The sequence below is a fragment of the Zalophus californianus genome, chromosome 5 (genome assembly GCF_009762305.2).
Source record: "Zalophus californianus isolate mZalCal1 chromosome 5, mZalCal1.pri.v2, whole genome shotgun sequence".
In the NCBI taxonomy this organism is placed as follows: Eukaryota; Metazoa; Chordata; class Mammalia; order Carnivora; family Otariidae; genus Zalophus; species Zalophus californianus.
In genome coordinates, this window is record NC_045599.1 from 146,996,816 (window position 1) to 147,013,200 (window position 16,385).

At 42.0% G+C, this 16,385-nt stretch overlaps 1 protein-coding gene across 22 annotated transcripts in view; it reads left to right on the top strand.

Moving 5' to 3' along the window:
• The window catches only part of SEMA5A (semaphorin 5A), a 476,158-nt gene that overhangs the window by 198,906 nt on the left and 260,867 nt on the right, over positions 1-16,385 (top strand). For 21 of the 22 annotated variants that reach the window (XR_003522009.2, XR_003522010.2, XR_003522006.2 and 18 more), the window contains one exon: positions 6,165-6,264. The exons of the other annotated variant lie outside the window; for it this stretch is intronic. Coding sequence is in view for 10 of the 21 variants with exons in the window: in XM_027605227.2 (XP_027461028.1) it covers positions 6,165-6,264 (100 nt within the window). In the remaining 11 variants the exon portion in view is untranslated. The remainder of the gene's footprint in view (positions 1-6,164; positions 6,265-16,385) is intronic. 22 annotated transcript variants of the gene reach the window in all.

The following is a 16,385-nucleotide window of genomic DNA, read 5'->3' on the forward strand; positions in this document are numbered from 1 at the left end:
AACATGTGAAATTGTCTAACATAATTCCTGAAACTAGGTAACCGCTGATAATATACACAGTAACAAAAAAATGTGTTAAAAGGAGACATTGGTTGTTCCGATGTGTATTTTTTTCACAAGCAGAAATGTTTGTGAACTTGCATCCTTCCTCCCTGGTGAAGTGTTTGCCTTGGTCTGCCACTGGATAAACGCATGAAACTTTGGAACTGAAATCTATTATAATACCTTAAAGAATTACAGGCAGGGCTCCTGTAGCTGAACACCTGGGTGTATCTTATTTTAGGGGTGAAGCATGGCACGGGGTGCTGTGGCTGCTGCCTGAAGTGTGCTTGTCTTGCCCTGAGTGATTGGTGTTGGAGGAACACGCCTGGAAAAGCAGATGGGAAAGGAAAAGGAAGAGAAACGGTAGCGGTCCAGCGACGGCACAGGAAACCAGCGCTGACCGGCCATGCTAGTCTTCTTTGTATGGCTTCTTCAGAATTCCCCTCCTTTGTTTTCCAGTCATGTTTTAGCTCAGATTGCCTTGCTAGAATGGTTATGTAATGCACCGAAGCTGAAAATGATGTCTGTGGAAGGGAGACTCATGCCACCTTTGAAGAGGAATAGGTATTTTTGTTGTTGGATGGTTTCTTTCACAACTCAGGGAAAGGTCAGGCAAGGAGCACTTGTGGAAGGCTCAGCAGAGAGTACGCTCTGCACCTCTCCTCCTGGCCCGAGGTGCCCAGCTGGCAGGAGTGGTCTTCTGTGGAAGGTGAGGACCCAGCCCTTGCGTTTTCAGGACAATGCCCTGTCCCCACACATCAGAGCTGAGTGGCCTAGACTGCCGAGCCATCTGGCCATTCCATTCTGCTTGCATCATCTCTGCCTTCTCCTTCCAGAATGTTCCTTGCTCTGATAAAGCAGATCACTGCATGGTTATTGACATTTTCTCCTCCCTCCATTACACCAAGACCCTTGGAGCATGAAACCTAACTAGTGACAATGGGGATGCTCTTTTTTGTAGATCTTAACTGACATGTAGATCATTGTTATTCATAATCACACCACCAGAAACAATCAATGCCTTATTTATTAAACTGAGTGGGTGGCAGTTTTTATTTAACAGTATACATCAGTGGGAATCGATTCACTTTCGCAATGAAGAGGACATTGATTTTTCTTTCTTCTTGTTACTTTCCAAATGTGTTACATAATGTGTTACTTGGGAAGCTACCTGTTAGATTTTTCCGATATGGGTTTCAAGTCCCCCAAAGAAGTTTCTCAGTCCTGCTTTCTGGGCTCCTTCATTGACTGACGTTTGGAGGGAAGAATGGAACAGGCTCCCCAGAGTCACTCTTATTTGACCTCGGAGGTTTTCACTGCTCAGTTTTTGCCTGCCAGTCAGCATGGTCTCTGGACTTAGAGGAGCCATCCATCTGGTTTTCCGAGGGACTGTCGGGTTTCGGGACCGGTGCTGGTCTTCCCCTGTGATTCTTACTTACCACGTTCTAAAAACTTTTCTTGGCTTGCAAGCATGACTACCTTCGATATCTTTACAGTGTTTGATTTTTTATTTAATAGTCACGTTTATTCTTTTTAAAAAATTTTCTTTCTGCTTCTGGGGGTGGGTGGGGAGTGACTAACTTGAGTCTGTAAGCGCAAGTCTCTAGTTTATATATGCCATCATTTGGGCCAAATTTATTAACACCGACATATGTTCCTAAAAGTTATTTCTTGAAACAGTAATGCTAGGTTCTTTTAAAAATCAGATCAGTATCCTTTTTATTAGAATATTTACAAGACAATCACAGGAGTGCTTATGTGGTCGTAAGAAAAGGCACACATGTATCTTTGCAGCTAATTTTGCAGTAGAAAGTTGTTGCCAGAGGCCATGTTTAAAGAGCCTTATTTGTGTAATGAATGGATGAGCTAGCATGATTACTGTCAAATATTCAAAATTATCCACAAAGTATTCAATTTGAAGTTACAGGTTTTCTGTGACTAGTTAACTTCCAAACAAGGTTGTGTTGGCTGCCATATTTAAATTCCATTTCATCAAATGGGTTTTTTTTCCAGCAAGATCAGAAGAGAGAGAAGAGGAAAAACATGAACCCATTATTTGGGAGGAGTGAGCGTGTTCTTAGAAAGTTAATGTTACTGGAAATTGTACTCTCAACCTACTATGTGCTGTGTGCTGTCCCCTGCTCTCTTCACTTGCCCTGACGTTTCTTTGGCATCTGCTGAGCTTGTTTACCGCCATCTGCCCCATGTTCAGACTCTGCCCTCACCGGCCTTACTTGACATTGTATTCTTCTAGCTGTCTGTATTTATGATGGTTCATTTTCCGATGCTTTCTAAAGCAGCACTAATAATTTCTTCATGCTACTATGGAAATCTGTTATTGTGGTGGCAAATTCTACGGATAGAACTTCTGATGTTAAGCTTGTTGATCCATTCTTGTGTTTCTGGAATAAACCCTCTCCCATATGAAACGGGGTATGTGTGTGTGTGTGTGGGGGTGTGGGTGCGTGCGTGCGCGCGTGTGCGTGTGTGATTTGCTAATAGGCGTCTTCCCTGAGCAGTGTTTTCAGCCATGTTCTTAAATGAGGTTAGCCAATGATTTTCCTTTCCCATAATGTCTTTGTGCAACCTTACTGGCAAGATTATCAGGACCACAGTCGCCTCAGAACCGCGTTAGGAAGCTTTACCTCTTTGTCTCATCCCTGAAGTAAGCTGTATAAAGTTGGCATCACATGTTCCTTAAGGGGTTGTTGAAATGTACGTGTGAAACTGAGCCTACTGCCTTCTTTGACAAACTGTACCTGAGAGTTTACTATACATTTTGTCTTGGGTGTTTGACACTGTCATAACAAGAGTGTAAGGAAAATGTATTTTAAAAGGTGTCTTTTTTTCATAATGAGGGCATATGTGTATACTTCCCGACAGAGGGAAGGGGCCTGGTAACACGGGAGATGTTTTGGAGAAAACAGGTGATTTAGAGAAGGGACCAAAGAAGACGGAAGAGGTGGATGAGCAGAGGAGGAGAGGCTGGTCTCAGCACAGAGGAGAGAGCACCAGCCTCTGATCTTGCCGGGAAAGTGCGAGGAGCGGTGTTGGGACAGGCACATTCTCAGTGAGAGCTGGGTGGGTGCCGGACCCTTCCCCCGAGGCCCTCGTGGTGTTGGGTCAGATAGAGGGCAGGTGAGATGCAGTGGGATAGCCAGACCTGGAGGAATGCACGGGAAAATCAAAAAAAGAAGAGAGTGTCCAGATTACCCAACTGAGATCCGGTGTTAACCACACAAATACACTGTTTTAGTGGGGTAGCTTTTTGGAAATTTAAATAAGGAAAAGGGAACAATAGTGATAGAACTATAGGTCGTTCACTTGTTTCTCCCTGTCTAAATGCCTCCTGTTATTATTCGAGGGCATTTTAAGAAGCAGTGTAGCCCTTTTCATCCCTCAGTATGGGAACCCAAACCGGAAGGATGTCTCTTCCTCCTGTGCCCATTGGCCACTCTCTTCCCGTTTGTCTAATGGAAAAGAGAGATTAATTCGTGAGAGGCAAGTTCACGGATTTTTTTTCTGATGTCTTTTCGCAGCCTTCTCTCGCCTTACATGGCTCGTATGTCCACCCCTCCGACACAGAGGTCAGCCTGTGACCCTCTGTTCTCGCCTCCTGCAACCTCCTCGTTCTTGCCTCCTCGGGTCCGACAGTGTGCCCGGCTCTGGGAGCTGTGAGTTTGGGAGAATAGACTCAGGAGCCGGGGACTCCAGTCCTTGCAGGGCTCCCTGGTCATGAGTTTCCTGTCTGTGTGATGAAGCTCTTGAACTAAAACAGCTTTCTGGGTACCTCCAGGTCTTAGCCATGCTCAGCGATGGTTCTGGAGCCTTTCTTCCCATGTGATCTCGTCCGTTGTTGCACCCGACCTGTCCTCTCTCAGACGACGCTTACCTCCTGATGCCTGTGTCTCATCATCATTGCTTTCCTTTTCATGTAGCCTGGGAATGATTTTGTTATCTTCCACTTGTTCCCTTAGCCTCACCTGCAGTGTTTTCAGGCCCATGGGACGCCCTCACCATGTCTTCCTTCCGCATCTGCGTAGCCGCCAGAAATACAGCCACCACCTCACGGGTGTATCGTGGTGCTTTCTGACACCTAACGTTCCTGCCCCATCCTGCCCGCCAGTGGCCCAGGCACATTCCTAAGATACCTGCTTTCATGGGTCAAGTACTTGCCTGAGAACTTTTCAAAGCCTCTCTGTCACGGACGAAGCCAAGTCCAAATGTGTGAACCTGGGAGCGAATATGTTTACAGTTGTATTTAAACACACCTGTCAGTTATCCATCCCAGTGGTTTCTTGGCTTACTGTTGCTTTTTCCTTTCTCTCTTTTCTGTTTTCCCTCGTGTCTTTCATTTTTCAATCTCCTTCTCTTGAATTCACCTACCGGTTGTTGCTCTTTCATTATTGCATCTTTTATGATTGCCTCCCCACAATCGGAGTACTGTGCTGTGGGCTGTAGGCATCTCAGGGAGCTTTACAGACATAAGAGCCTTCGGCTCCAGCTCCCAGAAACAGAGAACTGATGGGGCAAGAAGGTGAGCAACACCGATTATGGCCGTCGGGGCACCATGGCATCCCGCTTCGCTCTGTTCTTGTGGAACACGTCTGCACTGTAAATACGCGGTTAGATCTTTCCTGTCTTCTTACTTAGGGCCCTGTCATCTCTCCCTTCTATGTGTGAATACTTCCTATAACATTTTAAACGCCTGTAAAGATCTATTCATAGACCCTGTGCTTAAAGAAGATAGTAGCTCTAGTTCCCTAACTGAATTATGAACTTCCTGGAACACACCATTTATTAACAACTTTCTATAGCTCCAGGGCCTTGTACCTACTTTACTATAATTAAGTGTTTTCTTTTATATGACTTGGCTCTAAAATGAATAAATTTATATAAACTTCTAAAAAGAATCAAGACACACATTAACATTTCAAAGCCCAAATACAGGTCTCTATAGAACTCAACTCTGGTTTCCTTTACGTGGAGTAGAACTTTCTGTTCATGACCTTATTTCCCCCCAGTAACCAGTAGTAGAGAAATGCTCTATTTATTATACAGAGCCATTCCTGGAAAATAAGCCATCTCGATCCTATCAACAAAGGTGTTTATGCGGGACATGTTATGGGACCTGGGCACATTTCCATATTAAATCTGGTTTTGGCATCTGCTTTCGTTGAAAGACATTATTCCTTTGCTACACCCGTGACTTTGTTGATGTGACATTTGTCATGTGCCTCTTTAGTCAGTGTGATATCACTCAAAATAGTAAATCCAAGAAAAAAATGACAGTCAGATAACATGCCTAATTGTCAGGAATAATGATAAGGCAAGCCACGACTGGCAGGCAACTCCCAGAGTATTTTTGTGGTACCAGAAATGTGCTAATAAAAGTTGCAAAAATGGCTCGTGGAGCAGCATTCTGTCCCTCTCCAACGCTGTCATGTTATCATGAACGGACTCTAGGCTGGAGGCCGTGTCATAGGAGTTCACAGTCTTGTGGAAAAACCTGCCTCCAAAGAGTGACTATTTCCTGGTTTCCCATAGAGAAAAAAAAAATGCCAACAAGGCCTAGAAGTAACTGGATTTCTCATCTAGAAAGCGCTGTATGAGTTTAACACGCCTGATAGAGTATAATCGAAACCCAAAGGACAGACATCGGGTGTCCACTGTCAAGGAGCGCTACTGGTGCTCCCGTGTTTGTCCTGGGTCCCAAGGAGGGCTTTGTACTTCTCAAGTCTTCAGTTCTTCCGCTGAGCACGCATAGGAAATGGTCCTGTTTGTGTTCAGTATTCCCTTGATGAAGCGTGTGAATGCTGTGTGATTTTTCTGCCCAGCCCAGAGCCCAGAGGAAAATGCACATCTGGCTTGTAAATCACACCTGAGCACAGATGCCTTGCTCACTCTTTACTGGGTGGCCGTTCTCTAGGTTTTACACATCCTCAGTGTGGATCCTGTGACATTCTGCTGGAAACCTCCCGTGGCCCCTACACGATCACATCGGGGGGACCTCCAAATCCTCTCTGAAATGTAATGTTTGCTACCTGTTGTGCACATTTTGTGGTCCCTGGAGTTAAAATCATTCATTTTTATCTTTTCATTTATTTATTTTTCCTATTTAGAAATTGGCCCCTGGTTACGGGAGTTCAGAGCGAAGAATGCTGTGGATTTCTCGCAGTTAACATTTGACCCAGGACAGAAAGAACTTGTTGTAGGAGCAAGGTGAGAGATCTTATGTTTCGCCACTGCAGATAATTTTGGATTTCATTTGACATCTGTGCAGCTACATGTGAGCTTCTCTGCCATAGTTGATGAGTGCCAAATAATACTTCTAAGAATGAAATACGGCATAAGGTTGCCCCAAAGTCTGCTGCTAATAATAGGATGACGCCTGTTCTTTATAGCAAGTGTTCGGGGGGCTCCCATGTGCCAGGAACTGTTCTAACATGAACTAATTTCATGTTTTTTCGTGAAAGCTGAGAGGTAGGTATTGTCAACATCCCTGTTGTAGAGATGAGGACACGGAGGCAGGACATAGTCTGATGTCCAATAAAAGCTGGACTCAGGTTTCAGACCCAGGCATTTTGACTCCAGAAACCATGTTCTCAACTTCTCAGTACATTCTTCAGTAAAATTCTAGAGTCAAGAGGTTTTGACATCCATTCCAATGTCCATCATTACCGTTCTCTGTGACCTTGATTACACCATTTACCAGTCAACTGAGAATTCAAGGAAATTGTTGTTATATACCCCACTTAACGTGCACGTGCTCCTATATCCAGGTCAACACTTGACATTCCATTTGATGATGAGGCTACTAGAACACAATCAGAACAGATCTTGAGTTGTTTCCCTCCTACTTATCATTCCTTCTTTAGAAAATAGGCATAATCCTTGCATTCAAATCACCTATCCTGCCAATGTAGTTTGAGGATGATGTATAAAAAAATACTTAATACCCATCTCTTAGGAAAAATATTAATTTTGAAGAAAGAGGCCTTTGGGCCTCTTTTGGCATTCAAGGAAAATATTTGGGGCGCTTGAGTGCTTATATCTCTTTTGGTCCAATTTACTAGATTATAAAGCATACCTTTCATAGCAAGAGAGGATATGCAGTCTCCATATATACCTGGGTGAAGCTAAATCTGGCTTACTGAATAGTTTCTAGAATCATTGCTTTGGCTCTCAGATCTCTAGGAGCCCTTGTGCATCCACCCAACACTTGATGGCATTGAGATGTATGGGCACAACGTTAAATGAATAGACAGAAGTTGACTTAGTTCCTAGCATCGAACATGTCACCTACATCTCTTCTGATATTTTTGAGCGGGCAGTGAGTACAGATTGGTTGGGCTTACTTGGTGTATTTTTACGTACTTCAGCACATGGGGAATACATGGGGGACTTTGGATGCTGACTTCCATCACATTTCATCACAAGGAGCCTGGACCGGATGTTGTAGGGGCTTTTAATTGGTCCTCTGGCCTCCGGATTTTGTCCTCCTTCTGCGTACCTTGGCCAACACCTTCTTTATAAAATGCCGCCCCCCCCCCCCCCCCCCCGCCTTCGGTAGCTCCCTTTGGATAAATGCTGGTGCTTTGGTGTTGCCCATCACACCCTTGTGGTGCCTTGTGGTCCCACACCCCTTACAAACTGAGCTCTTTTTCATTCTCTCATAGTCCAGGCATGTAGAGTTATTTCTATTGCCCACCACTGTCAAATGTTCTCTTTCTTGCCTCTGGGATTTGGTAACAAACTTCTTTGCTTTTCTGGAGCATTAGCTACCCGCTCCCCCAAGTTCTCTACTCGGTGAGCTCATAATCAGAGTAAAGAGCTCTGGCTCAAGGGTCCTCCCCTGGACCTGAGCTCCTCCTTCCCCTGCTCTGCGTGGTCCTGTTAACATAACCTGTCATCTGCCTTCCTTACTGCACTTACAGCATGATTTGTGTCAGGTGTCACCCCCCCACCCCCCACTCTGCATTATCAGATGGTGGAGGATATGTCTACCTTTTCTTTCTTTCTCTAGAAGGTAGCACACAGTTTCTCCCCTGACAGAAGCTCAAAGATAGCTGTTGATTCAACATATCTACTTCAAGGATTTGATTTGTATAGGTGCCCCTCTGCATCTGGGGGGACCCTCAGGGGAAAATGGGTTGGGTTTCGTAGCAGATTTATTCCAAATTCCCACGTTTGGGCAAGGACACAAGGCAGTGGCCATCTCTAACCCCAAAGCTAGCCCTTGGGGAAAATGAGCTCTTACTCTTAGCCAAAGGGAAGGAGTTGTACTCCTTTTACCTGTACTTTTACACCTGCTGGGGTAAAAGGTACAAATATGACCTCGGTTGGTAGAGCTGAGTCTTCTACCCTTCATTCAACCCTGCAGGACTTTGGAAAAGGTTTGCCTGTGAGCTTGACTTGAAAGACTCTCCATTGTTTCTGGAAGTCCGTGGTGCTGCACGGATAGGACAGCATCACACATGTGCATACACACTGCAGGTGTTTGGCTTTTGGCGAATGACATAGATTCTCTTAATGGATGTGAAAAGCCACTGAGCAAATTGGCACTGAGAAGAGATATCTCCGTGGTCCTGTCCTGGTGGGAGAAACAAGGAGAAGGAAGGGAGAGGTAGACTGGACTTGCTCAGCTTCGTGACCTTGAGCCTGTTTCAGAGTCTAATTTTCTCAGCTTTCAAATTGGTGTAATTATTTCTACCCCTGTCAGCTGTTGTGAGGATTTAATAAAGTAATCCATGAAAAGTGATTGTCACCCTAACAGGCACGTGGTAAGGGCAGATAACTCTGGATTTTGGCATCCGTGTGCATGTGAGCTTCTGGTGGTTGTCACTAATTGAGGAGAATAGGAATTTTACTAGGAAACTTGGTGGGATTAGGCTCAGAGAGTTTAAGAGGGAGTGTGAGCCAGTTGTAAGACTTTAAAAATAACCCAGCCCTCAGCTTCCTGTTTGGGAGGGCTTGACCTAGCAAAAGAAGTTTGCAGAGCAGGTGCTTATTTAAGAAATCTGTAATGGTTTAAATATGAACGGTAGGAAAATACGATGATAGGCTTTCTGTTTTCTTATAGCTAGCACTTGGCATTGTAAAGCCATTTATTGGATGGTTTCACTTTATGCCAGTGATACTTTATGTTCTGGAAATTGAATTCACTTAAAGATTCTGTGCACTCTTCACAAAAAGAAGTTCATTGTGCTGCAAAGGGAAAGGCTCTCTTTAAGCAATTTGTGGTTACATAGTGCCAGAAGGTACTTGCATCTTGAATTCATGGAATTTCTGGAAAGATACCTAAATTTACTATTTCTAAGGTGCACATTATCTTTTATGTTATTTTAAAGACATCGACATTCATAGTTTGTTTCACCAAAGGGTTCTCTTTAAAAATTAAAATAAGGTTTGTGCTTTCAATGATGACACTGCGGCATTTGCATTTTAGAAAATGTGGAAACTACAGTTAAAGCATTAAGAAAAAAACACAGTTTCAGAAATAATCAGTTAACCTTTTCAATTATTTCCCCACATTATTTGATTTCTTTTTGTTTATAGGTTTGGGATAATATTTTATGAATGATTTATGTATGTCTTTGTCAAAAAAGCTACTAAAAGCAGTTTCCATTTTATTTTATTTTATTTTTCATGACATTTTATATATAGGAAGAAAAATTCCAACGTGAAGAAATATGTTATGGTGTAGAGGTTTGGTAGAGATAACTGTAAAAGTACTGATACTAATACTGGTTCACAATGTTGACATACATGTAAGTTTTGTTGCAGATAGGATTGTAAAGCTGGATGTAAGAAGGTGATTCTGTTTTTATTCTCCAAATGAATCTGTCTGTCTTTAGTGTTTCAGGTTCACTGTAAGGATGACAAGTGGTTCTGTGCTAAATTCAAGTGTTATTCCAAGTGGCAACTAACTTGGCTTACATACAATGTAGGGTTTGATTATAATCAAATAATAATTGGGGCATTTACAGATGAGTTATATTTTTATAAGGCATAAAGCCATTTAGTAGTAATGAAAGGAGCCTCTCATCAAAGAGAATGTGGGTTTCTTTCCATTCTTTTTGTTTGTTTGTTTCTTGGTCTTTCGGTTGAATTCTTTTTTTTTTTTAAGATTTATTTACTTATTTTAGAGAGTGAGAGAGAGAGACAGAGAGTGTGCAAGTGAGCAAGCGTGGTGGGGGGGGGGGAGGCAGGGGCAGAGGGAGATTAGACAATCCCAAGCAGACTGTTCGCTGAGCGTAGAGCCCAACGTGGGGCCCAATCTCACAACCCTGAGATCACCACCTGAGCCCAAACCAAGAGGCAGATGCTTAACTGGCTATGTCACCCAGGCACCGCTCAGTTGATTTGTGATTATCTTACTCTTCTCTAACCAGCTTCAGTGCAATATAGGTATATATATTGAAGGGCGGGCATAGTCTTACAACCTCTGATATTTTAATAAGAGCACTCACCCATAAGCTTTCACACAAGGACCTTTGAGTCCAGGAGGAACAACCCTCTGCAGGTGATTAAGGTGGTGGGATTGAAGCACATAGAGTCAATACTTATGTCACTTAACAGTCATAATTGATGATAAATATAACAATTTATGACCTTGGAAATTTCAGATTTTAATTCTATTAAAATTTAATTCTATTAAATGGGAGCATTATGGAGATATCAAGTGAAAGGGTAAATGGGGATGCATGAGTCTCCTTGCACACCTGACCTGACGTGAGGACCAGCCCAGAGCTTTGTACCTTGCACAAGCCCTTTGCCTTGCCCTTAGAGTCAATGGACTATTTCCATATGTGGGAAGATATTTCTGTACATCTGTCTGTACAACAAATGTATAGATTTCTAGCCTGCGTGTTTATTATTAAAATAAGAACTACAACCCTTGTGCTTCCAAAACAGAGTTTGATCTTCCTTGTAATCACAAAAACCAGCCTTGAAAAATACTAGTGTTTTATTTTCAAGCATTGTTCTGCCCTTGGTTTGAATCGGCAAAAGTAAAAATAAAAAGGAATGATTAACTTGCTTTTGTTATGCCGACACTGAATTTGCTTTAAGTATTTAAAGCATCTGTTCCCATAAGATCACATTGAATGAATGGGCAGGCTTCTATTTCATTAGACTAAGTTCCTCCTTTCAGAATGATTTTGCCACTGGATCTAAACAAAGAGCTGAATTTTAGATTCATGTAGTCATTTTTTTTCCTTAAATTGACCAATGTAATTTACTCTTTTTTTTTTTTTTTTGGTGGTGGTTATTTTTAATTACTGTTTTTATTTTAGAGTTGTACCTTAGAATTAATCTGTTGGAAGCAGTATATGATTAAAAGAAAAAATGGAGCTTTTTTATAAGATCAGCAGTTCTGCTTCCAGTAGCCACTTGGTCTTTCTGTTTTCCAGAGGAGACATTTTAGTCAAGTTTACACAATTAAAGGTAACTCTTGTGGAGTGGAATGAAGTCAGCAATTAGGAGTGAATCCAGAAAGTGGTAGACCCCTGTAGTGCAAAGAAATCCAGGGTGGTGATGATGTTTACCTTCTATTTATATTAATTATGATTTAGGAAAAACAGCTGGTAATGAAGGAAAGGATGGCCCTTTTCATTCCTGCTCTTCACCTGGAATTTTTTTTTTAAAGATTTATTTATTTATTAGCGAGAGAGAGAGAGAGAGGAGGGAGGCGGACAGCGGGAGAGAGAGACTCTCAAGCAGACTCCCTCCTGAGCATGGAGCCCAATGTGGGGCTCAATCCCAAGACCCTGAGATCATGACCTGAGCCGAAATCAAGAGTTGGACACTTAATTGATTAAGCAGCCCAGGCTCCCCCTGAAATTTTTTTTATCCTTGAGTTTATTCGTTAAATATTTTCTCTTCTCTGTCATTTTTCTTCTCAATGTTGGCACTAGATTTATAGATGTGTGTTTCTCTTAGGTTTCTCTTTGCTTATCTTCTGCCTTCTTGTACCTATTAATCTCCTTTCTTCCAGGAGGCCTACCTGATTAATTAACCTTATCTGTGTTAGAAAGTCCCACTCCTTGTCTGCTGGCTTCGTTACGTTTTGTCCAATATCTGCCAGACATCAGCGTACCTAAGTATCACCACTGTTCATTCAAAGTGAAGCTTCCTCTGTCCCTTCGGTGGGATGGAAGGGGTCCAGGAGTGTGAGCTTTTAAGAAACAGGTGGTCTACAGACACTCTTGTGGGAAAGACTTCTGCACATCGTGTTCCTTTTGCTGTTGTAAAAAAAAAAAAAAACCAAAAAACCAAAAAACCCAGAGTAATCTCTGCACTTTCTTCCCTGCTGGAACTGGGGAGCAGATAAGTCTAGCAGCATACTTAGTTATTTAGTTATAAAGTCCTTTTTTTTTCCCCAAAATGCATGAATGAGCCAACAAAGCACTGTAATAAAAATTATTCAGCCTCTTTACTTTGAATGTGTGTGCACGCTAGCATTTGAATGTTGAGAGCTTTGTTCCCAGCCCATCCCACATAGGGTCCATCAGAGTTTTTTAGTTCACTTAGTTACTCTTTCATGACTGTTCATTCATCATATATTTATTGAACCTACATTATGCCAGGAAGTATCTAAGGCACTGGGGAAACAAAGATGAAGTGTAGTCTCTACCTGATGAAGACTTCATAGCCTAGCGCAAAGCTAGCGCAAGGTTGGCAAGCTGAGGCTCCAGAGTTGGCCTCCTGTTTTTGTAAATGAAGTTTTATTGGCGTGCAGTCACACCCATTCAGTTGCATATTTCCTGTGGCTGCTTTTGGGCTTTACCTGCAGAGATAAGTAGTTGCAACTGAGACCTTCCGTTAAGGCAGAGCATTTGCTATCTGGCCCTTAAAGAAAAAGCTTGTGGGCTCTTGGCCGGTGGCTGTGGGGGGAACACAAGCAATGAGAGTTTCCCGGGGAGGCCTGGGTCAAAGGCCCTGGAAACCCCAAGAACAAAGAAACATGATGGTTTTGGGGGCTGGAAAGGGTGCACCGAGAAGGTGCTCTTTCAGTAGGCCTTCGAAATGCATTAGGAGTCTGGCAGATGGAAGAGTCTTCTTGCCGGAAGGACCATACCTTGGGGAACATCAGAGATCCTGATGAGGCTGAGAAGAGCTCAGCTTGACTGGACCAGTTGGTGACTGAGAGTGGAAGTTGTTGCAGGGGAGGCAGGAGCTCTAGGTGGGGTCAGACTACGGAGGAGCTTGGACTTAAACCTCCAGACCAGTGATTCCAATTTTGGCAGTCATGAGAGGCCTTACAAAAATGCAGATGCCCAAGCTTCTCTTCCGATAATTGCAATTAGACTTTCTGGAAGTGATGTTGCAATCTTTGGTTTAATCAAGTTTCTGAGGGTCTCCTGGCCTGGCAGATTCGGGAACCGCTGCTAAAGGTATTAGGAGTTTAGGACATTTTTAAGCCTACATATTTACATGCTCAGATCTGCATTAGGAATATACTTCTACCATATTGTGTGCAGAGTGTTCTAGAGTTTGAGGAATTCAGAGGTCGCGGCGGTGGATCAGGTGACAGAAAGAACTTACACTCAGGCCGTGATGGTGGAAATGAGGAAGAGAGTCAGATTTGAGACATATTTCAGAGCTGGGTTTGACAGTGATTGATGGCGACTGAAATGGGGTGGCAGGGGGCAAGGATCAAAGGTGAGATTTGGAGCAAGATTTGGGAATGTGGTTTGTTGTGATGGCATTAGCTAGCCCTGAGCATGTGGGGAATAAACTGCGATTCTTTGATTATTGGAAGATACATGAAAAGAAGAAATTCAAGGTTTTGCTAACTCTGAAGATAACCCAGAAAAAGATTTATATATGGAGATCTCTTGAGGAGTGAATATTCCTAAGAAAGCAGAAGTTAAGGCAATTGTAAGATGGTTCAGTTGGTATTTTTTCAAATGAAATATGATCTCTATTAACTGAAAAATGGGAAGGAATGAATCAAATACCCAGTGGACCCACAAAAGCAGAAGTTGTAAGTTAAATTTGGAGCAATAAGTCATCATCTGTAATCCTTAAAGCACTGAGGGATTTGCAAGTCCTATTTAGAGAGTAATAAAATTTAAATGATCAGTGTGATTATTAACAATATTGATTAATAACTTTGACCCTAAATATGCCTATGGGAAAAGGTTTTTCTGATTTCACGTCTCTGCAGTTTGCTAATAATATTGATCTTAATTATCGCATGCCTCTCAGAATCCATCTTTGTTATTTCATTTTACTTGCTAATAACAAGAAGCTCTCCATCTATTCCTGTGCCTGTGCCTTTTAATCTTGGTGTTTAAACATACAAGAGTGCCATTAAATGATTTGTTCTTGGTTTTGATGTATTCTTTGAAACATCCCTAATAACAAAGACTTTTAAAGGGTTTGAAGTTACCTTTTGGGGGTAAGGAGTGAAAAAAGACAATGCAGTTTTGGGGGGAGTTTCTCCTGGACACATATGGTCATGGCAACAATAATAAAATTGGAATTATTTTAAAAATTTCATAGCCTAAAGTATATATATTTACTATTTTTGAGGAGGGTAGGAACAATTTTGGCGAGGATGTAGCTCATGACATGAGCATATTATTCGAAAACTGGGATCTAGTTGTGATCTAACTGAATAATTCAAAAAATGAATTAAGTCCCCAAAAATCTGTGGGAAAAGCACATGAAAGAGATATTTTTGGAATGGTTATAATCCCAGAGAAAATAAAGGCTCTTGGAATTTGCTTGGAGTCAACCAACATAATGAAAGTCTCTGGAGGGGCGCCTGGGTGGCTCAGTTGGTTAAGCGTCTGCCTTCGGCTCAGGTCATGATCCCAGGGTGCTGCTCAGTGAGGAGTCTGCTTCTCCCTCTCCCTCTGCTCCTCCCTCTTTCTCTCTCCCTCTCAAATAAATAAATACAATCTTCAAAAAAGGAAAGAAAGCAAGAAAGAGAAAGAAAGAAAGAAAGGAAGAAAGAAAGTCTCTGGAACAACAGTTATAGATAGGTTGGTGAGCTCTCTGAGTTGGTTACAGGATGAAATGAAATCTTCAGATTCTTTAAGCTTATTGCTAAGATTGATGTATTATTTATTTACATTTAAATAATTTTTTATAGAAGACATTTTTGTTTTTTTGCTTTACAGGAGAGATAGTTATTACTTTTCCTTAGCTTCGAAATCATGAACTTACATTTTAATATTCCAGTCTATCAGTGCAGTTGACAACTTGGGTGTCCTGGAGGATGTCACTATTTCAAGCTCTGCGCGGTCACACGCTGACGACAGGTAGGGTGGAATCCTGCCATGAAGAGAAATCAGGGAGGACGAAGCTGGCAGGGGTACACGTGAGGCTGGCCTCTCACTTGACGTCCGCGCTCTCAGATCTCCCCAAATGATGATGATTTCTCTGCAGCGGGTGTTTTGTCTTCAGATTGTTTCACGATCGACCATGGTCTAAAGCTTTTCTTAAGTGGAAAGAGAAAAGTCACTATCACAATGGTAAACATCATTGTTTAAAACAGATTTGATAGATTTACTTGTTGTTCTGTCTCCCGTCTTCTCTTCGTGCAAAATGCATATCTGTCTGTCTTAATTATTCATTCTCCTGCCCCTCAGTTTATGAGCAAGCCTCTAACCTACATGTTAAATAAGAACCCAGGTTTTCTTATCTGATTTTATAGCTATATTCATCAGAGACCAATTGAGTTATTCTAAGAGAATGTCATTTTGAAACACCTGTGTCTTTCATAATTAATGGAGGTCAGAGTTAAGTTTTATAGAGTCTCTAGATAAAATGAGTCATTTAGTTAATATACTCATGATGGCTTAACCTTTTCTTTAATGCTGGCTGAATTTTATTACTTTACATGAAGACACAAATGAACTTCGTCTATTAAGGCCTGCATTGCTCCCTCAGAGAATTTATTGTTGTGCTTAGTGATTTGTTGCTAATAGGCCACTAGGGAACATGATGGGACGCAGGAATGAGTTATACAATCCTACAATCAATAAAAAATAAATTCCAGTGAGGAGGGAGAAAGCGCACTCAGATGTCTAGTGGGGAAACTGTCAGTTTGTGTCTGCCAAATTTAATGGCTTTGTGATTTGAATTATTCAGTCTGTTGGATCTATGTGTCCCTCATATAGTCTTACTCCTAAAAGTAATGCAGTTATTAAATTTGAATGCACAATGTCAGATTTTATTCCAAGACATGTGAAAAAAAAGAGATCCATACCGAGGGAAGAAAAACTCATCCTTTTGTTCACTCTCGTCGTAAAACTGACCTTTACAGCGTGGTAAACTCTTGCTTTGTACTTCTGTAACGAGAGGGGGCAAATAGAAATACAGAATAG